At 37.7% G+C, this 24772-nt stretch overlaps 1 protein-coding gene across 1 annotated transcript in view; it reads left to right on the forward strand.

The window, feature by feature from the left end:
* The window catches only part of LOC103602943 (teneurin-1), a gene marked incomplete at its 5' end in the record, with an annotated part of 140651 nt that overhangs the window by 61660 nt on the left and 54219 nt on the right, over nucleotides 1-24772 (forward strand). Inside the window, 3 exons of the mRNA XM_008587397.1 lie at nucleotides 5087-5336; nucleotides 13409-13429; nucleotides 18582-18814. Coding sequence (XP_008585619.1) covers nucleotides 5087-5336; nucleotides 13409-13429; nucleotides 18582-18814 — 504 coding nt within the window. The remainder of the gene's footprint in view (nucleotides 1-5086; nucleotides 5337-13408; nucleotides 13430-18581; nucleotides 18815-24772) is intronic.

Consider the following 24772-nt stretch of genomic DNA (forward strand, 5'->3'; position numbering starts at 1 on the left):
AGTGGGTAGTTTCCAGTAGGCAATGTTTTCAGATCATTTGTCATTTCAGTTGCAGCAATTATATTTACCTGACAATTAACCATTGGTTGTGGAGAATTGTTTCCAAATATTATGCCTGATATATATATATATATATGTAAATGTTCCTTCCTTTCACTGAGATTAAAAAACACCAGGAACTGTGTTTTTCAACATTATTCCTGCAAAATACATCTTCTTAGTGATTACAGTAGTCCTTCCTTCTCCAAGGTTTTGCTCTCCTAGGTGTCAGTTACTCATGGCCAACCATGGTCCAAAAATATGAAATGGAAAGTTCCAAAAAAGAAATTCATGTTTTCAATTGTGTGACATCCCACTCCATCCCACCCAGGATGTGAATTATCTCTTTGTCCAATGTCTCCACACTGTATACACTCCCCACCCATTAATCACTTAGTAGCTGTCTTGGTTATCATATCGACTGTGGCTGAATCATGGTGCTTGTGTTCAAGCAACACTTATTTTACGTCATAACAGCCCTAAAGCACAAGAGTAGTGATGCTGACATATCGTTATAATTGTTCTGTTTTATTTTTAGTTATTGTTGTCAATCTCTTACTGTGCCTAATTTATAAATTAGATTTTATCACATATACATGTATAGAAAGAAGCATAGTACACAGGGGTACTTCAAAAAGTTCATGGAAATAATAGAATCAAAAAGTTTGTGGAAGTAATAGAATTGAAAAATAATACAAATCTTGCCATGAACTTTCTGAAGTACTCTCGTATATAGGGTCCAGTACTATCTGTGGTTTCAGGCATCCCCTAGGGGTCTTGAAACATATCCCCCAAGAATAAGGGAGGACTGTCCTATAGAGAGTCCAAATTCATTCCTTTTAAGAAAATGTAGTTATTGTTTTCTTAATTTTTTTATTTATTATTAGCATATTCATTCTTGCAAATGGTGATATTTCTTTATGCCCTTTACCTGACCTAAGGGTTCGGATCCCTGTACTGGCCAGCTGCCAAAAAATAGAAAGAAAAGAAGGAAGGAAAAAAAGACAGAAAAGAAAATGCAGTTCTTTAAAATTATGGGGAAAATGTGTGCAGGTGAATCATATATTACAGAGCTAAGCTATTAGTTTAGTACATCTTTTTATCAAATATATCCCCTAGTGTTTCCTGCCAGTTGAGTATTAAAAATTATTGGAAAGAACAATCCCAGGTACTAAGTAAGTATTGTCATCTGTCTGAAATGAATAAATAACTTCCTTTAACTTAGCCTTCCAAGATAGACCAGTAGCTTGTCAACAAATGGTTTTACTGGGTGGGGAAGTAAATTTCCATTGATCGCACTGGCGTTTCTCCCAGTTTATGTTTATATCCTCTCAGTCAAGTACTAAGAGAAATATGTATTGTGTCCTTTGTTGTTCATAAGTCTGAAAAATGGTTTCTTCTTTGAAATCAGCATAAAGCACCACCCACTGGTTTCCAAGGGGAATTTTATTTCAGACTTATTTATAGGCTTCAAAAGAAGTTCTGAGCAAGGTAGCAGGAAGGTATGAGTATCGTGTATAAACGTGTGCATACCTTATTACACAACAGATGACTTTTTTGGCAGAGAAAAGGAAAACTTAGGGGAGAAAATGTGCAGTGGGCCCCATCAGTGGGGTTTCATTGTTGACTGTAAACAAAACACCCTATCCTTAGCGGGATGTTGGCCTTTATATAAATGATGTGTGTTGTCCTAGGATCATTTGATTCTGCTTTTAAAATGAGCATGTGTGGCAGAATAAACTGGAAGGGAGGCAACAGTAATTGATCAAGATTTCCAGGAACATAAACAAAATATTTTCAAAGCAACCTTTTGCTGAAGAATTGGCGTTAAATCATTGTTGCTAGATGGTATGCCCCGGTTCTATGTAATGGAAGGTTAAACAGATTCTTGAAACAACAAAAACACCCTTCAAAATGATCTATTTTTCCAGGGCAATACAAAAGGGGTTTGTCCATTTTTGTTTTGATTGCTTCAGCTTTAAACAGGAATGGTAATTTCAGTACACAGGCACTTTAGTACCTTGCATGAAAGCAAGACATCAATTGTTGAGATGTAATCAGAAAGTACATTGCCTTATGTTTTATTTCCTTTAATCATTCTTCTTCTTTGATGGAGTACTGGGCTTCCTAATAGAAAAGGGGAGTTTTAGAATTGCAGGCTTAGAAGAACGGCTTAGAATAGCCATCTTTAGTTGTGAAATTGCCAGGAGCCCGGTAATAACATGTCATTTTGAGGGTAATTGTTAACTATACTGTTATATTGATATAAAAAAAATGGAGATCTACCTGTGAAAATAGATATTAATAGCAAATCTGATATTTTCAAGACAATAATTGGAAATATTTTTGATTGTTATACACTATAGTACATTGCTAAAATACTGACATGCTAAACACTGGTTTCCTCATTTGCTAAAGAACATATCGTAGTCTTATTGGTAGGATATTTAGTTAGCAATCCTCAGATTTCTTTTCAATGATGTGGTGAACTGTCATTCCAATTCTCATTCACTTCCTTCCAAATCATTTAAATTGCAACATTGATCACAATGCAATTAAATTTTGGGAGGATATGAAATTCAGTCCTGTTAATCTTACTTAATTAACTATTCTAAATCTTAAGAAATGTCTTTAGTATCTAATAAAGTTATTAATAAAATAATAAGAAAGTAGTGATCCTCAAGATATCTCATAGGTCTGCAATAAAAGACCAATTTGTTAGGGCATAAACTCACAGCTGCTCCTACAAATCATATGTTGGAAAAGTAGCCAGAAATCACCCTGGGAAAGAAAGTAAAAATACTTAAATTTAAAGCCCAAAGACTATATGACAGATGAGGATTTCTGTTTCCTGGAAGGCCTCTTCCAGGTATATGTTGGTGCCATGGTATAATGCATGTTTTACCCTCTTATTTATTTTTGCCAGCAATGTCCCTATCTCATAGTAATCATTAGTTTCTATTATAGGACTTTGAGACCAAAAGTTGAAAGAAAACTGAGGAAGACATTTCAGGAAATGTTTAGGGAGAGCAACAGGCATTCCGAGGAGATACATAGCAGGGGCACGGAAGAAAAACTAAGGCTCTACGGTATAACTGCATTCATTCACTTGCTTTCAGCTACTTCAGTCTGACACATTGGCATGCCTTCTCACAACATGGATGTTTTACCAGCCTTGACTCATTCTGGGCTGGCTTGAGCTATTTAGCACAGCAGTACCTGTTCCTTGGATTTTGTGCCCAGGCTTAGCAGGTTTGCAAAATCATTGGGATTTGGACAAGGAAACTACAAGAGACTCAAAACCTATTTTCAACATTTACTGAGCACTTATAATGACTTGGCCAGAGGGACTGGCACTAATATACACAAAAGAGTAAGACAGAGGGTCTTCCTTTAAGGAGCTCATTCATATTCTAAGGGGGAGATAGAGAAGTAAAGAAAACTGTATCATACATTGTGGTAGGTGTTATAATAGAGCTTTAGAAAACAAACTATGGGCACTCAGAGGAGAGAGTAACAAACTCTCCCTGGACAGAGCATTGGGAAAGACTTGAGCTGAGCTTTGACCGATGAGTAGAAGTTTCCCATGAAGACAAGATGAGGAGGGCATTCAGGATAGAGTGAACAGCATGCACAGAAGCAGAGAGGAATGGAAGTACATGAAAGTAACTAAATAGTTTGCTGTGGCTGGAACTCAGGATACAAATGAGAGCGCGATGAGAGGGGAGACTGAAGAAGTAGGCAAGAGCCAAATAATGACGGACTTTGTATACTTTAACAGTAGAGAATGTGCCCATTATCCTACAGGGAATATGGAGCTATTGAAAGTCACAGACTGAAATAATGTCTATGGCAGGAGTGTGGAAGATGGTTTAGAGGTGGGTATTTATGTCTGGGGACCAGGAGACCAGGAAGTTAAGAAAAACTGAGCTAAAGCAATAATAGTAGGAATGGGAAGGAAGAAACTGGTTTCAATGCATTTTAGGAGATAAACTCAATGGGAGTTAGTAATTAATTAGGTTTAGAGAATGAGGGAAAAAGAAGAGCCATGGTGATACCCAGATTTCCAATTTAGGTAACTGCACGCATGGCGATACCACTCATGAGCTGATTAGGGAACACAGGAGGAAGAGCAAGATTTGGTAGGGGGATGTAGTAAAATAATGAATTCAGTTTTAAACTTTTTTGAGTTTGAGATACCAGTGGGGCACTCAAGTAAAGAGGTCTAGTGGGAAATTACATGTTAGGTGAGAACTCTGGACAGGAGAAATTTTTAGCATATGCAAAGGTACTTTAGAAAGTTTGTGGAAAAAATAGAATTAAGAGGTAATACAAATCTTTCCATGAACTTTTTGAAGACCCTTCATATAGAGATGGGAGTTAAAGCTGTGAGTATGGATGAGATTGCCCAGACAGAACGACTGCAAAGTATTTTCATAAGTCAGTATCTCTGTTTCCTGCACTGATGATAGTAAGATATGGTCCAAAAGAGTGGAAAATTTGAGTCACTTTTGTATATCTTTGAAGCGTGTTCCAGCAGTAGGATTTCTTTCCTTTTCACAGAAGTAGATTACCTTCCTGATTGTGTTTTGCTAAGGTTGATATTAAAATTGACTGATATTCTCTTTTCAGGAACTGGTTGCACAGTGAGTGTAATTTGAAGTCAGGCAGGTGTGTGCCAGGCATCAGGAGAAAGCCAGCTGGAGATGAAAAATTAGCTGCAAATTATTCACAGAGCCCAGAGTGAACAGATCATTAAAAGTTAGTCATCAAGTGCTTTATTGAGGCATTTAGAATCAGCATTAAATGTACTGGTTGTATTACCCCACTTCACAGATAGACAAACTGAGGCAAAGTGGTACATTACTATTTATTGTTGTTATACAATTAAAACCAAGAACAGTGTGTTTCACTTTCAGTTTATCTTATGCCAGGCCCAAGGTCCTTCCTGCTTTGAATGATGAGAGAGAAATTAAAATGTTGTTGAGATTATTGTGTGCTAATTGCCTTTTTTATTCTCTCTCTTTTTTTTCCCCTTTGGGTCTAGGAATCATACACAAAGGAAATGGAGAAAATATGTTCATTTCGCAGCAACCCCCAGTCATATCAACCATAATGGGTAATGGACACCAAAGGAGTGTAGCCTGCACCAACTGCAATGGCCCAGCCTACAACAACAAACTGTTTGCTCCTGTCGCCTTAGCTTCTGGCCCTGATGGCAGTGTGTATGTTGGTGACTTCAATTTTGTAAGGCGAATATTTCCCTCAGGAAACTCCGTTAGTATTTTGGAATTAAGGTAAGTCTCCTCTAATCTCTATGTTTGCTTAGTAGGTAAAGCATAAAGCAAGAATAAGATAACATGAAGAGACAAGGCATTGCCAGAAGGAGCACAAAGTGCAGTTGCCCATATTGTAGCACTAAGTTATGATGCAGGAATAGGGACAAAGGTCAACATGCCCACTCCTCCTACTTGAAGAAACCTTCGGAGAAACAGGAAATATTGACCTTCCCTGTATGTGTGGCCTTCCCTGTGTATGTTGCTGTCAGTGACATGGATCTCAATAATCCCATGTGTTCAAGGTAAGTCATTTACTGACTGCTGGCCCCTACAAAGACTAATCAAAAATATCTATTCTATTCTAGCAGGTAGAGGTATTGCCAGATCCAAAGGGCTAAACTTTCTAAGTTCTCCAGGTGCAATCTTTTGAAGTGGTCATTTAATAAAGAAGAAAATGGAAGTCTGTGTTTGCACGGCATGATAAGGAAGAACTAGTTCTGTACCCCATGATGATTAAAGAATTAATCTTTAGATTTTTCTCACTCTCTTCTAGGAATTTTCTTGAAAGTACAAAGTATTTTGACACCTTTTGTAAGGAATTCCTACCTTTTAGTATTCCATATCCTGAAGCTACACAAAGATTACAACTAAATAGACCATGGCTTAATCAGCTTATTTCTTCCCTTTTTGAAGCTGTGAAGCAGAAATATATATCCTCTGGAGTCCTAGGAAAGGGAAGCAACCACTTCCATTCTAATAGGGATAAACAAACCTGTTTCCTTTCCCCTGGGTAAATTGGTAGAGCCTTCCTTTTGATTGGTTATGACAGCCTTATCCCTAAAACATCCCTCTGGTACTTTAAGCTAAAAGTTTTTCTATGTCCCAGAAGATTTTGATGCCATCCTATGAGCTATTTCTTAAAACAATTTTGCCTTAGGCATCTCCTCAGTGAAAAATAGTGACCAAAAATAGTGACTAGGAGAGCACAGACACCGAAAGAGCAACTTGTTAGCACAGAGCACTATGAAGGCCAATCAAACTACATGAGAAGTCTTGGGTCATTTTCATTTAACAGTTACGTTCACACAAGCATGGAAATTTGAACACATAAGGGCATTCCTCAAAATTTTTAGATTCTTATACTTGCTTTGGAATCTACCTCCTTTTTCTCAGACTTAGTTATGCCTTCACACCTAGCTGGGGAAATCTTCTAGTCCCAAGTCCTCATCTATTTTTCACATTAATTCACTCTCTAGTTTTAATACATTTTTTAATTATAATTGCAAACACTGTCATAGGGAAGAAAGCTGTTAAGTCCCTTGGCTAATAAAAAATAGGCTTTAAAGTTAAGGTTTTATAAAGACAAAATGCATCTAGAGAGTCTAGAGAGGTACTGATTCATAGTGCCCTCCCCTAATCCAGTGTTCATGTACCTCAGGATGTTACATCTCACCAGGATTTGTCATTTCCAACAGTATATCTCTTTGGACACTTACTTACTGGAAAGTCAACAGGAAGATCAAGATGGTTGTATGCCTGGATTTGGAAATGATTTATACAACATTCTACGTTGTTTCCAAAACCTTAGGGGTGTTCTATCTACCTGATGCCACTATGAGTGGCAGCACTGAACAATTCATTCAACATTTGAACATTCCAGTCATGCAGATATTGGTTGTCAGGTAGACAGAGACCTTGTCTTGCTGAGCCTGTATAGTTAACCCTTTAAAGCCTATGTAGTTAGCCCCAGTATGGCTAACTCCTCAAAGGAAAATTAGTAAAATTATCTGTAAAAAGAAAACACAAAAACTACTAATATAAAGAAAGCCCAGCTAACTTTAGTCCTCTCCTTTCTAATTTAAATGCAAATTTACCTAAGATGGAGCAATTATCATTCATTGATGAGATTTTCTCTTGGTCAAGGATCCTTAACAGTTCACAAATTTGCATTTTAGTTCAAAGTACCTTATGACCTTCAATATGAAGTCGTTTGAAGTATAAAATAGAATTACTGGGACCCTAATTGCCAAGTGATTTTCTTACTATAAAGAAAAATTAGTTCCTGACAGTTTGAAGTATTGTCCGATTCCTCTATTCATTCTTAGTCCACAACGCTGTTTTTTCTCATTGTCACAGCTCTTCAAACACAGGCATGCACACACCGTAAGCTCACACACCCAAGCTCTCTCACTTAGCCTGAGTCTCCCTAGGTGGTTTTTCTGAGCCAATATCCTGTAGAGTACTTCTTAACATTTTTTTGCTGGTCTCAGACTCCTTTGAGAATCTATTGAAGGCTATGGGTCCTCTCCCTAGAAAAAACACATCAAGCAAAATTGCACATGTGATTTAAGGGATCACATTTTTTCCCTCCCTTGACTTCCCCACCAGCAACCTGTCCCTGTAGATGAAGCCCTTTTATAGACTCGTGGTTAAGATCCCCTGCATTAGGTTCAAGGAGAAAAAACAATTCTCCCTTCTCTATTTCAACACTCCTGTGATTGGCCATCAGAGGAAAAAGCTGATTGAATATACATGATCATTTTGATCTAATTGACAGGTAACTCCCTAACTGTTTGACTATAGTCAAAACCATCAAACTAGTTTATGTCAGCACATATTAGCTGTCATGCTCACTCAGAAACTAATAATAGTTCTTATTAGATTCATTTTTTTAAAAAAAAATATGCTGATGAGCAGCCTATCTGTGTACATTGAATCTTTTATATGTAATTGGTGAATTTATATATTTGCTTTATAACTTTTCCAGATTTAAACTTCCTGGAGAGAAATAAGTTGATTTAATAAGGCCATGCTATCTTAAGAACTGTAATGTTCATTGAAATCTACTGTATTTAGATAGAAACTTCATTTTTTTCTTAAGATCAGTTAATTTAATTGCTACCCACCCCGTGCACACTAGGCTTTTTGCTTCGTTGAGTCATCTGTTTCCTTAGAAACACAGACTAATATAGTCATTATGTTACTGGCTATATTGAAAATTGTGAAATGAGGTGCAATATTGTCAACAGGTTATTATAGAAGGGAATAGGATCTTGACCTTCAGGTTATTCATTAACTACTCTGTTCTCTACTTCCATATCTATAAAACTGACTTCGAATTTATATTTGAGCATCCTCTTACATGTCACATACAGTTTAACTTGTTTTGAGATCCACAGATATGTCATTAGCCCAAAGTTTGATGGCATTTACAGAGGGCATAAAGTTTGCCCCTAAGGGATGTCTTTCTAGATTTCCTCCTCTTCCATCCTATTGTTCCATATTGGGCCACACTGAACAATTCCAGATGCCCCTTGACATTTTGAAGATTTGAAGACTATAGATTTTCCTACCTCAGACCTACTGATTCAAACTGCTCCCAATTGAGCTTCTTTAACCTGACTTCAAAAAAAAAAACTTCATTTTAATTGGTTGCCAATCATTTATATCTTTTAGCTAGGCTGAGCGGTTAGTTCAGTTGGTTAGAGCATGGTGTTATACACCAAGGTCAGGGGTTCTGATCCCCAAACGGGCCAGCTGCCAAAAAAAGAGAGAGAGAGAGAGATCTATTTCCTTTAGCTGGTCTCCCATTGGCTGAACAAGGTGGGAAAGGAAAAGTCAGTGATATCATTATCATTAGAAATCTGCCAAGAGAAACAATATTATTTCTTGTTATTTAAGTCTGTAGTACTCCTTTGCCTGTTTCCTGCAGATTTCATTCACACATACACATCTTAGTGTTTCCCTCCAGTGAGAGACGGAGATAAGATAATAAAGAAAGGTAGTTTATAAGGTCATGCAACTAAACCTAAGAGGATTTCAAAAATACATTCCATGAATATTTTTCTAAGATAGATTCATTTCTGTGTGAGATAGTTTAGGTCTTGATTTCTCTAGGGATTTGCTTCTCACGTTAAAACTTTATATATGTATATACATACATATACATATGTATACATGCATATATTTCAGTAGCACAATAGTGGAATCACAGATTTGTGAGCTTAGCATTAGAAGGATCCAAGAAGATAGCAGGACCAACATCGTGCCCAATGCATGCCTGACAGTTTGTCATTTCTACTTTGATTCCTTTCAATAACGGGAAACTTAAATATCTCTTAAGATAGATTACTGCATCTTTGGACTGCTCCATTAGAAAATTCTTTCTCGTATTCAGCCAAAATCTGCCTTCATGAAACATCCATTCAGTAGTGGCAAATGTTAGCATCTGAAGCAGCATAGAAGTTACTTTCCTCTTTAACCTGACAAACTCTCACAGGTCTGAAGACAGCTATCATAGGTTCCTGAGCTTTCTCTTCTTCAATCTCAACAACAGAAGTCCTTCAATCATTTCTCATCAGTTATAACCTTGATCCTTTTTTCTTTGATTATGGCCTCAGGGCCACTTTTTGGTTTTCTAAAACAAACAGGGATAATTATATAAGTAAAAATAGGAGACACCTATCAAGTGCTTTGTAAGAATTCAAATATGTAATATCTCCTTGCCCTCTTCTCATCTTCTAATTTTACAATTCTATTAGAAAACCCATTAAGCATGACTAGAAATGATTTATTCTTTATAAAAACCTCATGCTGCTATCATGTGGGATTTTGTTTTTCTCCAGATATTTATTTTTTCCTTCCCTTAAAAATGAAAAAGAGAAGAAAATAAGAGCCTGGTAAATGCTTCTTGGTACCTTGAATAATTTGGACTCGACAAATGTCAACGTGACATGAAAATTTCTCTTGAGATTGTACTGTTTCTTTTCCAGTGACTGGTTAATATTTCTTACTTTGTTCTCAGGACTTGACTCCTGTCATTGACTGGGAATGGAGTAGAACTGGGAAAGCACCCATTTAGGAACAGTTAGCATGCTGAGGGGCAGTGGAACTTGTAGAGAACTCTGCTGAAAGAACAAATGGAACCTGGGCTTTGAGAGCTCTGTCAATATCTGATAAATGGCCGTGAACCATCCTCTTGTCAGCAGCACTGGAGCTACGAATAGTAGAAACACTACATGTAAATGAAATAGGTGGTTACCTTCCCAGTTTGATCTCATGAATTAGCAGTGGCACTCAAAGGCTCCCTCCACCACAGCCAAAAACATCTTTGCTGACCTTTCACAGTGCCCAAAATTTCCTATGTAAGAATTGTGATCCTTTGAGTTAAGACATTGCACCTCTAAGAGTCCTCAACACAAGAACTTCTTTTAGAATGGCCCATCAAGCTAAAAATCATTCACTAGTCCCTTGGCATGGATTCCTTTATTAGAGTGCTTTTCTAGGTGAGAGCAAGACCTTAAAACACAAAACAGGTAAGTTGTGGTAAGGGCAAGGGGCAGAACCAGAACATGGGGGAAGGTAGTCTTGGATGAAGATTGCTGGAGTTAGAAGCTCTAAGAAGTCAGTGACAAGCAGGTTGGGCACTGCGTGTTCAAAGGAAAAAAACCATGGAAAGACGAGCAGGGAGGGCAGTCCATTCTTTGACATTATATTTTTCTGGCCAAGAGTAAGGAAAGAAGTTGAGAACAGCATGAAGAACAAGTAAAAGGTTGCAGCCACCACAGAGCAGGTCAGTCAAACTCCCATGATGCCAGGTCACTAGACAGCAGCTCCAGAGTTGACACATCCCCTCTTTTCCATTTCTCACCCCACAAAAATATAAAAAGAACAGATGGGACATTATATTAAGTGAAAGAAGCTAGACACAAAAGGATATATATTGTGTGACTCTATTCATAGGAAATATCCGGAATAGGCAAATCCATAGAGACAGAAAGCAGATTTGTGTTTGCCTGGGGCTGGGGGAGGGGTGAATGGGAAGTGACTGCTAAAAGGTACAGAGTTTCTTCATGGGGTGATGCAAGTATTTGGGAATTGGATGATGGTAATGGTTGCTCTCTGAATGTACTGGAAATGACTGAATTGTATGTTTTAGAAGGGTGAATTTTATGGTATATAAATCAGACCTCAATAATTTTCTTTTAAATTAAAAAAGAAGAGTAGATGGCCCTTTTCATCACCTGAATTCTGAGAAAAATCAAATATCAACTTAAAGACCCTATCATTAGGAGCATTTCTTGCTCTGAAAAGATTTGCAGTTCCACTCCCTTCTCCTCCTAACTCATGGCAAGCTTCAAGCCAGTCAGTTGCCAAGTGGTGATGCCCACTGATGGGCCTAGGCATGTGTGAAGAGCTCACACACTGGCACCTCAGCGTGTAGTCAGTTGCTAGCTAGACAGAAGGCCAACTTTGGTGGTGGCTCAGTTCTGAGTCCTTAACTAAAAGTAATTCTGAGACAGAACAAGGTCACACACTGGAAATAAATTCTGTGATTTTCACTTCCTCCCTCTGAGATGTTAATGAAAGAAGCTGCTCTGCATAATGTGGGACATCTTTCCAAATTCACAGTGACATTATTGGCAGGATCAGAAGCAGCTGCAAGAAAGTCAAACCATCCCCCTTCCCCCTTCTTGCCATCACCTAAGAATTTCAAAACCCTTTGTAGCCACATAAATGGTTCTGTTCCATGAGAATCTGTTGTAGATGAAACCATATTTTAATGAGATCCTTCTAATACTTTCAGAACTAAACTTCCTTCAGGAGGATCAACTATGTTACAGTGATTAGAGCCAGCCTCAAGCACACTCACCCCATAATTTAGAGGCCACAAAAACAAGCAAATGTCTAGGGACAAAGAAATTGAAAGAGGTGCAAATACCTGAGGCCAGGTTTCTAACCTGAGCTCCCTATCCTTACTGGTTGACCTTTGTGTCAACTCACAGGATACCTATTCTTATGGGACAGGCCAGAGAAACAGAAAAGTCAGTGGATCCTGACCTGTAGCCCAACTAGTAAAAGCCCAGAAAGGTTCTTTTTAAGCACAGTTGAATCTGTTGTACCAGATGGCTTCAAATGAAATAACTTTGTATCTTTTCTTCTTCCCTGACATTCCAAAGAATAAGAACATTTTCCAGTTTAGATAAAAGATTTGTTATCTTCATGTTTTCAAAATGACATAAGGGCCAGATTTAAAAGGATTTTAAAATTAAAAAGACTGTATTTTACAAATGATTACAGCCTTTTAATTCCAGGCAGACTTGACCCAAAGTCAGGCCTGTACACAAACTGCACCTCCTGTGTAAGAAGCTTCATAGCAGGTCCCAGAGTGAAATGCCCTGGGCAATACCCTGTGCCAAAAGGTTTACAAATCAGGGGCCACCAAAGTGTTCTGCTTCCTCTGGCCTGACAGTTTTGTTTTGCTCACCCCAGTTGCCCCCTTGGAGCACGGATGGCTAACCTAATAGTTGATGTACGTGATGTTTTATTGAAGCTACTTTGATGCAGCAGTTTTGATGCCAGGGACATTCTGTCATGGTCTGAGAGAAAACCCTTTAAAACAAAGAAAAGAAAGCAAGAAAACCCTTATACTTTCAACTTGTTAGGAAACTTTTTAATATTGCTAAAAAATGTGCACAGCACATGTTCCTATCTTATCTCTGAGATAGATAAGTGGCTCAGGGTTAGAGTTGGAATGTCTGCTGACTTGATAATAAAACAGTGATTTTACCTTTTGATAGGATGTTATGGCTATCAATACAGAACCTAGAATGGTCAGACCCTTTGCCATGGCTGCTGCTTTAACCCGTAGCCCAGTGGTTCTTAAACCTCACTCTGCATCAGAATCACCAGCTAAGTTTGTTAAAAATAAAATGCGCATGCCCCATCCTGCAAATTCTGATTTAGTAAGGCTGGTGAGAGCCCCAGGAAAGTGCACACGTGCAAGAACCCAAGTGATTCTGATGCAGATGGGCCAGGGAGAACCTTTTGAAAACTCTGCCTTAGAACTTTGTGCACCCACCAAGCAAAATTTACAATTACCTTGACATCATCTTAGGAGGAGAAACCTGGAAGGAGGATTAGGTCAACTCTGGCTTGTACTCCTGACTAAATGATCCCCGTAGAGTCTCTCTAATAGCCACAAGCTGAGTTAGGAATCCATGTGTCTGGTTAGATTTGGTTTGTTGAATGATACTGATGACTCTCTATTTGCTTTTACTTGCTACTCGTGGATACCTTGTGCATCCTAGAAACAGAGATACCAGACATAGGTAAGCAAATCACATGGGCAGCTGCCTAATGCCCCCTCTTGCCTAAGAGGCCACTTCTTAATAATGCGCTAACAGGGAATTTTTGCTCCTTAAATAAGGTTAAAGGAATAGTTTGAAAGTGAGTTTGGAAGTTATGACTCAGGTAAGTGTCATCCAAAAGAAGAGGGCTCCATTGAGTAGAAATTTGCTGAGGAATCAGAATATACTGAAAAGAAAATAAGATCAGTGGAAAGCTGGCAGTTCAGTGCCTCATAGTAAAACAAGGCCTTAAGTCTCATTATGTTTCCCTACAGTGATATCACAAATATGTCTGTAAGTTCAAAAAGATTAGATGTTTTCAAGTTGCAGGTGGAGAGAAAAGTAATACAGCAATCTCCCTAGATCTAGAAGTATAGTTGACAGGTGTATTAAGATATTACTTTTTTTTCTTTTATGTGACCTCATACTTTCTATTTCTCCCCACCAAATAAAAGTAGTAGAAAAACTCTAAACAGACCATTTACCGACAATGGCGCATAGCTCTGAAATTAATCGTAATGAGTATTTCTATTCAATTTGTTTATGCATTACACTTGTCAAAACTGTTCTAAGTTACCTGAAATTGCAGAGGAGAAAATTGAATTAGTTCACTCTGATTGCCAATTGTCATCAAAATGGCACTGATAGGCTTTTAATTTGGATTTCTTTTGGAAGGTGCCACTTCCTAAACACCAGTGCAAAAGATCAGCCTTGCTGCCTTGGCATAACTGATTCCTTAAGCAAATTAAGTTGGTTGTCAAATTGCTTACTGGTAAAGTGTTACACAGTATTAATTATAAGCATTAATTGCCCATTTAACAATCTATGTGATTTTAACTAGCATGAATGAAGTGATCTCTGCTAAGCTAAAGGGCATTGCTTGAATGTAAAACTAACCAGAAGGTGACAGTAAGTCTAACACCCAAGTTATAAAAGAAATCTTCACATATCTCAAATTGCAATATGCATTTTGACACAAGGGATTAAAGCAAATTGGAATATAATCCAGTGGTTTTTCTTTCTCGGGTATGGCATGTTTTCAGAAAGTAGAAAGAAAGCAGTCTCAAAAGAGCTGAAGTGCACTTGGGAAATGACACAAAGTGGCCAATTACATGTTGATATAGGGGACACTCCTGACTGTTGGCTGTCAAGAAAATAACATTAATCAGATTTGAATTTGTATGTCAGGCTATTCCATTTTCTAAAGGCCAATACACAAAGTTTGAGAACAGCCTAGCTGAACAAAATAAGACATGTTGCTCAGTTACAAGAAGGCAGGAACATTGATTTTTTTTGTTTTGTTTTGCCACTTTTAGAACAAGAGTATTCTGATGGTATTTTGCACATATAGTGACATGTGATCTAATCTAATCTTAGTCCTGGCCCAGACTTGTTAGTGACCCTGGGCAAGCCCTCTATGCATCTGAGTTTCCCCAACTGACATTTGAAATGAGTGCTAATTCTAATTTCCATCACAGACACATTGGGGATATCCAATAAGGAATGAATGTAATGCATCCCAAAGTGCTTTTGTGTGAATAACGTTTCTCTTGGAAAAATAGAAACGGACTTTTCCTAAACAAAGCATAATTAATCTGGTTCAGTTGAAACTCCACCAACTGGCAACCAAAGTATTGAAGATTGTTTGGGGGAAGGGTTGTGACCCCTTCTTTATTCTAGAAAAATCTAAGTTCTTTGGAAAAATTTTATTCTGAATGCAAAAATTCAATTAAATATGTAAAAACTTTTACTCAAACCCCTATTTAAGTAGTCTTTGCTACAGAGATGCCTTGTTTAGTATGGTTACCAAATCAACTCTGGAGTCTATGGGGCCCTTTACAGTTTATTTACAGCACCTGTCATGGTGGTTCCAGGGTTGAAGATGTCCCTGGAATCTACCGGATTCTCTTACTTGATGAAGGTAAGTAGAAAAATACCAAGTATTCCAACTGGACCTGATTTTTTTCCAACTAAAACTATAAACTGAGTCTCAAATTACTATTTACCAGTCTTATTATTATTAATATACATAAATATGTATAGAGGGTGAATACAATTACAAACACAATTAAAAACATGCCAGTTCTTAAAGACATCTTAATTGTTCTAATGACACTTACCCTTCCATTTTGCTTGGGTTAATAGCCAAGGCCTGAACTCTTTTATGTCTTAGTTTTATGTCCTACAGGTCAGTTTAGTTCAGCACTTACTGAACACTAACCTTGTTAAGCACTCTGTTGGCACTGAGGATAAAGAGATGAATATGGTTTTTGCCTTCACAGAGCTCACAGTGTAGTTGGACAGAGAGATGTGTGAAAAAAAATAGTGCTGACACCCTGCACCCAGATCTTGGTTTTTCATACCATTCTCCAATAAAAGGAACCAGGGGTCCTTGGAGAAATGGCTGATTCTAGGATTGGGGCAAGGAGTATACAAGATAAGCCTGGAACATCTTACAGTGCCAGAAAGAAAGTGCTGAAAAGAAAAAACCCACATTGATGGGGGTATGGCAAAGGGACACACGAGCCAACAGAAAGAGATCCCAATGGCTGAAACAATTTCCACAACAAAGTAAAATAGCACTAGATTTCATCTAAAGTATAAAATAAATATTCATGAGTCCATACTGATGTAGATGGTTAAATTCATACATAAATGGAGGAGAAGAAATAAAGGCCCCATTCAGAAGAATTCCAAATAATTTATGTAGATATTTCACCCTCAAGGAGGTAGAGCTTAACTCCCTATTCCTTAAGTGTTGGCTGTGCAGTTAATTCCTTCCAAAGAGTAAAATATGCAAAGTGGAGGAGAAAGAGTAACTTTGCATTGGAGATACCTGAGAAACACTACCTCAGCTAGGAGATCAAGATCAACCTCATCAGAAGTAAGTCATGTGAAGAGTATGTACCCTTGATATGATTCTATCAGAATGGCACTTTACCTCTGTGGTCTTCCTCCCCAAAGCCCATAACCCCTGTCTGTGAGAAAAAAAGCAGACACATTCCAGTAGATGACATCCTACAAAATACCTGACCAGTACTCCTCAAAACTGTTAAGGTCATCAGAACCAAGAAAAGTCTGAGAAACTGTCACAGCCCAGAAGAGCCTAAGGAGACATGACGACTAAATATAATTTGGTATCCTGGATGGGATCCTGGAACAGAAAAAGAATATTAGGTAAAAACTAAGGAATCTAAAGTATGGACTTCAGTTAATAATTCTTTTAATATAATGCTAATACAATATGGTAGGTGCTGCTAAGTCACAAGTCTGTCCTCTGCTCATTTCTCTCGCTCTCTACTTCTCCTGTCATGACACTTGGACTTAGGACAATCATATCCTGTTTACCTATCTGTCTCCTCCACTAGACTGAGTTTCACGAAGGGGCTGTATCTTGGCCACAAGTAGGTCTCCAGACCATAACACAGTTCTTGGGTATGTTGTATGCACTTAGTAAATGCTTTTTAACAAACTAATAAACAAATACATAATACAGAAATGGTACCAAGGAAAAAGTTCAGATGAGAGATAATGAGGCTTTAGACTAATGACAACAGGGATAAAGAGAAGTGGGCAGACTGGAAAAGAATTTAAGATGTAGAATGGAAAACAAAACTTTTTTCACTAGATGTGGAGAATGATGGAAAGAGGAGGTGGAAAAGAATGGTTTCTGGCTTAGACAACTTGGTGCTAGGCAGTTCCGGGCATTGAGCACATTAGAAATAAGTAAGACAAGGTTTCTGTCCTCTAAGCTTTCATGGTTTATTGTGGGGGGGGACATACAAACATATAGACAAGTAATGTAATGATATGTAATCCCCAGAAAAGAGGCAAGTGTAGTACAAATAACCCAGACTGGGGTGTTAGGTAAGGCTTCCTTCCGGAGATGATGCCTGAGTAAAGCCTTGAAAGACGTGTGAGAATGAATTTAGTGAAGAAAGGCTTGTATACCACACCAGGAACATGTAAACATTTTTAAAGATGAGAGCCAAATGATCAGAATATCCCTAAAGACAGTATGGGAAAAAATGGATTTAAGATTTCAAAAACACCTCCCATGTGCCAGACTATAGAATACACTCCAGTCTAGAGGTGGTGAAAGTCAGAACTAATGTCCTGGCAGAAGGGATGGAAGAAGAGAATGGTTCTGTAAGCTGGTTTGCATGTGGAGAGAAAAGGAGGGATCAGGGACGACTTTCAGGTTTGGAGCTTGGATGATATCAGTAGTACATGAACCTTAGGTTCAAATAAAATATCGCCGAAACCAAAGTGACTGCAGCCATTGAAAAAAGGAAATTGGAAAGAATCAAAAATAATGAATGAGCTCAGCCATCTATGCAGATAAAAATAACACTAACACGAGGTCCCATGTGAATACTTAATTGAAGAGATCTAGGAACACCAAAATCCAGTCAAGGTAACTTTAGTGTCACTTTTAGGAGGGATGACTATGTGATTACACAGTCATATGATTGTGATTTTAAAAAGTTAAATATCAGTTTTATTGTGTCCTGATAGAAGAAAAATAGATTTGAGAAGTGTGGTTGTCAGCTAAGAAGGGAAACTTGGAGAGGAAAAGTGTGGCAGTGTAGCCCCAGCATGGCCATCCCTCAGCAACACTCTTCTAGCTTTGGACATGCCTTTCAATTGACAGCAGGAGCCTGGGAGGATGGTTGTGTCCCCAAGTGAGGCAGGAAGCCCAGAATAGAAGGAGTAGGTTTATAAAGGATGGGAAAGGCAAGAAAAGAAAATAACTTCTGGTTTGGTTTTGAGTTTGAGGTGACTGTGATACATCCAGGCAGTCATCTAGTAGGTTATTAGATAACTGGGTATGAAAAGTATAAGAAAAGTGATATCTTGGGATTTTCTTTCTTCTGTTTCTTTCTATCCCCAAATGGATGCTATTGGAATGTCAGCATCATTACAGGTTTGCGGTACACAATGGATATTTTTTTTTTCTCATACCTTGACCATTACTAGAAAAACAAAGTGTCCATCCCCTTGGTACATACAAAAGAAGATAAATGAATTATTTCATCTATTAAGAGACTTTTCCATTTGTAACAAAAGGCAGACCCCGGAGGGTACGTATTGAGCAAATTGCTTTGAATAACTTTACTTTTCTCTTCCTTAGCACAAGTCCTGCTCACAAATACTATCTGGCTATGGACCCTGTATCTGAATCACTCTATCTGTCAGACACCAATACACGAAAAGTCTACAAGTTGAAATCTCTTGTGGAAACAAAAGATCTGTCCAAGAATTTTGAAGTGGTGGCAGGAACAGGTGATCAGTGCCTTCCCTTTGACCAGAGTCACTGTGGAGATGGTGGAAGAGCATCAGAAGCTTCACTGAACAGCCCTCGAGGTAAAAAAAAGAAAATGAATAAATCATCCTTTGGCCATCTAAAGATCCATTTGACTTCACGAAATCCTAAGACTGTTGCCATAGTATAATCCATCCATCTCAATATTCTTCCTCTAACAAACATCTCTGAATTCTATCCCAGAAAATAGGCACATCTAAGACAAATTTTTAGCCAATATGCACTTGTCTGTTCATAAATTTTATTGAAAGATTGAAATGTTTCCTTTCTGATTGATAAATAACTATTGCCCAGAGGCCTTTCCCCTGGGACTACGGCCTGGAAACTCCCCACAGTACAGCAACTACAGGGCTAATGTGTCCCAGCAGAGAGCCTCCAGACCCGTGCTTTAGCTCTGTGGCCTGCGTTGATTGAATCAAGTCTGTGCCCACCTTCTACCACTGCCAAATACGTTGAATATCTCATAGACCCTAAATATTCCTGACTTTTGCTTAACAACATTTAATGAAACTTTATTCCGTTAATTTATCTAAATCATTCTTGAAGCTGCTTATATTTTATACTTTTATCACCTCTAAGATAACAAATTACAATTTTTTTTCTTTTGCATTCTGTGGGAGCTCGACCTTACTTTTATTTGTTCTAAATTTACTACTCAGTCTTCGAGGACCAACCCTCAATTCGATTGCCTGGAAATTAGTGAACAAATCTGTGTCTCCTAGTTAACTTCGTGATTACATACACTTGGATTATATGCCCACGTTAGGTCTCTAAGCTGAAGGATAGTCAATTTTTAAGTGTGTCTTCATATATTATCTACCCTATCTCTTGAGTTACTTTATCACTCCTCTGTTTCTTTTCCAAGATGTGTGTGTGTTTATGTATGTGGACATCTATTTTAGTGGGTTTTCAAAGTATTTTTTTACCAGATTTTATACAAAGCCAATGTGTTTTTTAATTATTATACAAATAATGCACATTTGTTGCAAAAAAATTAGAAAAGAGAGAACGAAAAAATATTTTTAATTAAAATCACCATAATCCTATCACCTATAGAAAACCATTGTTTATGTTTTAGTGTTTATCCTTCTAGACCTTTTTCCATGCATATCATATATTTTAATTCTCTAAGAGTGGAATTATATCATACAATGCTGTTCAATAGCCTGCTTTTCATACTTAATGTATTACGAACTTCTTTCCATGCCAATAACTATAGCGAGGTCAATGTGTTTAATTTGTTACATGGTCACTTATTATTTCAAATATTAAGAGGTTACTCTTTAGCCATTTGACATTTGCCACATTGGGATTAAGTTCCAACTACTATCAGACTTTAAAGCCTTCGCTTTCTTCAAGGCCTTTCTGTTTCATAAAACCCCTCTGGCTAAGCACAGCCTGTTAAATCTGAATTTCTTTAACAGTGTCTATACTACCCAGTTAGCACTTGATTATATTTTGTCTTCTCTTGCTTTCCAGTTCTTTCGTGAGTAGGAGGTTTTTTCTACCGAAGTAAGTTGCTTGAGATTAGAAACTAAATCTAATATTTTTTTTAATTTTCCCCACCTCCCCACCAACTTCTAGCAGTGTGGGATCCCCTGCACATGCTTATTGTGTAATTGATCAATTATGTAACTCTTATCTATGCCAGGTATTCTGAAAAGGGGTTTTAATGCTGTTTAAAGGGGCAACTTTTTTCCTTAAAGAAACATAAGCCCCCCCAAGTATTATGGTAAAGTGTTTCTTTTTTACTCTATGCCAGCTCTCATTCCTTATACATAGTAGGTCCATAATAAGTATTTAATGAATGAATGAATAACACAGATGCAACATTTAATCAGTTCATCTTTCAAGGAAATACATTAGGCTGGGTCCCATCTTTTACACAGATTTGAAACTCTTGTGGGTATTATAATGATTTTGCATAAGAAAGAGAGAGGAATCAAGCTTGCATTGTGCCCGAAATTGACATCCACCTGAGTTGCTGCTAGTATGAAAACCACTCATCTCGCCTACCACATTCAACCTGCCACATAGAGAATAAATACCTTGGCTTTTCCAAATAAAGCAAATAATTGGCTCACTGCAGCTTTTTGCTTGGAAAGCAGCAATAATAGAGTCCTGATGAACAGGATTTACACGAACTCTTGAAGCATCAGTAATGAGAGTGCCAAAATTTATATGTCTATTAAAGCTAATATTAACTAAGTTTTTCTTCTTGTCATAGTTAGTAGTGCATTTTCCTTTGGCTTGACTTACTCATCTTTCTATCCAAGAGGGGTCTTTCCCATAATCTGGTACACTTTATTCATCCAAAAGCAGTAAGGGGCCCTAAGAACATCTAACCCAGCCTTCAGACAGCTGAATGTCTAATTCATACAGGACCATTTTCACGTAACATTCCCAGAGCTAGTGCTGCCAACATCTGCTCTGATGCAGTGAGTGAACTAGAATGCATAAAGGAGTGGGATGTGTGGCTCATACTAGGTGTCCCCACATCACCTTCAACCATCTAACAGTGTTTGAAGATGCTGTTAGTGATCTTTAAAATCATTCACATGGTAGAACCTATGTCCAGACATTAGTTGCTCTGGAAATGCTGGTCAGAACACTTAGGTGCCTATCCACAACACCTGTCTCCATGCTGAATATAGATAGCACTCACCCTTGTTAGTGAACCAGAAATGAGATTCTCATTATGTGGAATGCTGCAGGGCAATTGCACAGACTTCCACAGAAGAAAAATCATGCAAGAAATTATTAAAGCACAGTGTGCAAATTGAGAGGAGAATATTGCTAATTACTAATTTCATCTTTGAGGTTCTCCTGCAGCTTCTTTGTCTCAAGAAAGCCCAATTTGTTTGTTTGCTTCACAACTATCATGCACATCAGCTCTTTCTTCCTTCCCCCTTAAAAAACAGCAAATGTTTAATAGATTTCTTTAAAAAGAGGTTTGATTTTTCCCTCCACCTAGAAGCTAATAAAGAAAAGCTGTAGATCAGTAGAAAATGGAAATGTACATCTAGGGAGTACCATTTCTAGGTTAGGAAAGAGAGCTTGTTCTAAGACTTTAACAAGTAACATATTGCAATTATAGGCAGGCTTTCCAACTTGTCCTTAATTATGCAAGGTAAGTCAAATAAATGCTAATCTGCAAGACAGCTAATTTACTTTCTGAATCTATTCTAAAAATAGGATGAAATAAAATTTGCTTTTGAGATCATTTGTCCTAAAGTCAGAGTAAATTATCAAATCGGATTAAAAACTGGTCAGCAAAAGGCAAAAGGTCAGAAGCCATGGGATTTTTGTTTGTTTGTTTTTGAGAAATGGCAGCAAATTGTGGTGAATATCAGGTTTGGAGCCTGGACTTTCTTGTTCAATCCGTGTAATGCCCATGTTTGTTGAATAACCCTGTATAAGTCACTGTACCTCACTATGGTTTCATCTCCCTGAACACTAAGACTTAATAATGCCATTGACAAGTTTTGTGACATCGGGCATTTAAACACTGGGTTCTGAGAGTCCTCAGTTGTAAACTGAAGAAGGGTTCAAGATAATCTCCTTACCAGCTCTAATGTAGCAAAATAACAGTACCTATAATGTACTGAGTGACTACTGTGTGCCATACACCGTGCTAGATATTTTACACACAGCATCTCTAATCTTTACAACAGTGCACAAGGTAAATAGTCAATTCCCATTGTACATACAAGGAAACAGAGACTCAGCTAGGTTAAGAAATTTACCCAGGGTCATACAGTTTACAGATAACAACACTGGAATTCAAATCAGGCCTGCATGACTCCAAAAAACCAATGATGCCAAAAAAAGAGGTATGTGATAGTTCCACTATATTGCCTGGCTTTCTGCTAAAATCCATGATCTCTGGGAACTTTGGAAATATTGGAAAATGCTTTTCAATCTAATGACATATATTCAGTGGGAACAAAATATTTTTATTTGCGAGATAAATAACTTTTTGTCAAGTTTCCTTTTCCTATTAAAACCATTTTTTCCCTGACCTAGTAGTGTACCCACAGTGCACTACATTGCATTTACATAGTCTATAAATGTAATTATTCAAATACACCTTCAGGAAACCTTGTCACATCTCTTTGGAAGATTCTGCAATTAGGAACATCACCAAATTTTCCTTAAGGGACAGAAGCAGAAAACCTTTATTTTATTAAATTTCTTGACTACAGTAGTAACTACAAATTTTGTTTGAAGGAAAAACGGAAGCATCCCTGAATCAAATTTTATATGGGAAGAAGTCTTTATCTGATCCAGTTTTATGCACTTTGATTTGAATCCCAATAAAGAGAAACATTTGCCATTTTACTCATCAATACTTCAATGTAATGGGGCAAGGAAAAAAGTTTAGCAAAGAGGTTGATGGAGTGCTAATCCCTGGCATTGTATATGAGTTTGAATTGACTTTGAAAGATGCTTTTAAAACATGCATGGATGATGTAGTTGAAACTTAGGTTCCATTTATTATTTTTACTGCAACTTTCTTTAATTCTACTGAGAACTCAAACTAATGAGTCATGTAATAGATGACCAAGTACTTAAGCAGAATGTGAAATGGTACTAGGTGGAGATATAAAATAAAATTTGTGACAAGCTGAATGCATTTATTTTTTTAAGTAGATACAGAAGGTGAAGGAGGGACTGGACAGGATGAAATTAATCAATGACATAATTTGGTTCTCTTGGAGCTCACCAAGTATTATATCTCTGTTTTCATGTACATCTTTATGTAATTTGACCTCGGGACTCAGTAGAACTTAGGCAAAATCCAGATGAGTGCAAGCATCCTCTGAGCTGTTTCAAGGTGTTTTTAGGGTATTCATGACACTAACCATACAGGATTCATTTTAACTTTATTGGCAGTTAAGAAACCTCGGAGTAATAAAGTCTAGACACAAACAGTCTGTTTTTGTCCCTACCCAGATCTAGCTGAGGTGCATCCTGAAGCTTTACTCATTCCTCTGGCATCTGTGTGCTATTCTGAAAACCTATATTTGGGTTAATGAAAAGATGCTAAGATTTAATCAGTGACTTCTTGCTGATGTGTAGTACAGAAACAGGCATGAGAATGCTCTTTTGTTTCTCCTGTATAACAAGGGAAGTAAGGTTTTTCTAAATTCCTTTAGTATACAATCCATTTTGATGCCGTAACCATTTGGATTGACACTAGGGACAGCCCTCAACAAAATTACAGGCAAGCTATAGCATGAATAAAATGAATGGGATATTTAGGGAATTACAAATTATTCAGTATTGTTAAAGTAAATAATATTTGGGAGTATTTGGAAGGGAAAGGGCAAAAATAGAAAGTTTCGATTTTATCCTATAGGCAAAGGATTTGAAGTAGAAGAGAGACATGATCATCTGATACATGTATTTTTGATAATTTTAGTGACAGGATAGTAAATGCACTGGAGCAAGGCTGAGGACAAGAAACCATAAGGAGTAGTAATAGTTATAAGGTAGGCAATAAAAGGGGATCTAATGAAAGAGACATAGAAGAAACCTTCAGAAAAAAAGAGGTGAACCAAGAGAGCATGGTGTCTAGGAAGCCAAAGGATTAGTTTGTTTCAAGGAGGTGTGGAAAACTATCAAGTGTCACACATCTGTAGCCATGAGATTAGGCAGTAAAAGAGTTCATTGGTGCCCCTGCCATCGGTGGTTTGAATGGCGGTAGAGGTGGAAGCCAGATTTTAGTCATTTGATGAGCCAATGAGAGGTGAGAAAATAAATATCTCTAGTGAAGATCACTCTTACCAGAAGCTTGAATGTGAGTGACAGAGAGATGAGTAAGGGGAGGCTAAGGAACTCAGGTAGGCTTTTTCTGTAGGGAAGACACGGCAATGCTTATAGGTCAATGAAAGGGTACAGAAGACGGAATAAATGATAAAACAAGGTCTGGAGGAAACTGAGAAGAAAATGGGCCTTGAATATGAGGGGAGATTGAAAAGACCATCCTGAAATGA

This window comes from Galeopterus variegatus, unplaced genomic scaffold, assembly GCF_000696425.1.
Source record: "Galeopterus variegatus unplaced genomic scaffold, G_variegatus-3.0.2 Scaffold4369, whole genome shotgun sequence".
NCBI classification, from domain to species: domain Eukaryota; kingdom Metazoa; phylum Chordata; class Mammalia; order Dermoptera; family Cynocephalidae; genus Galeopterus; species Galeopterus variegatus.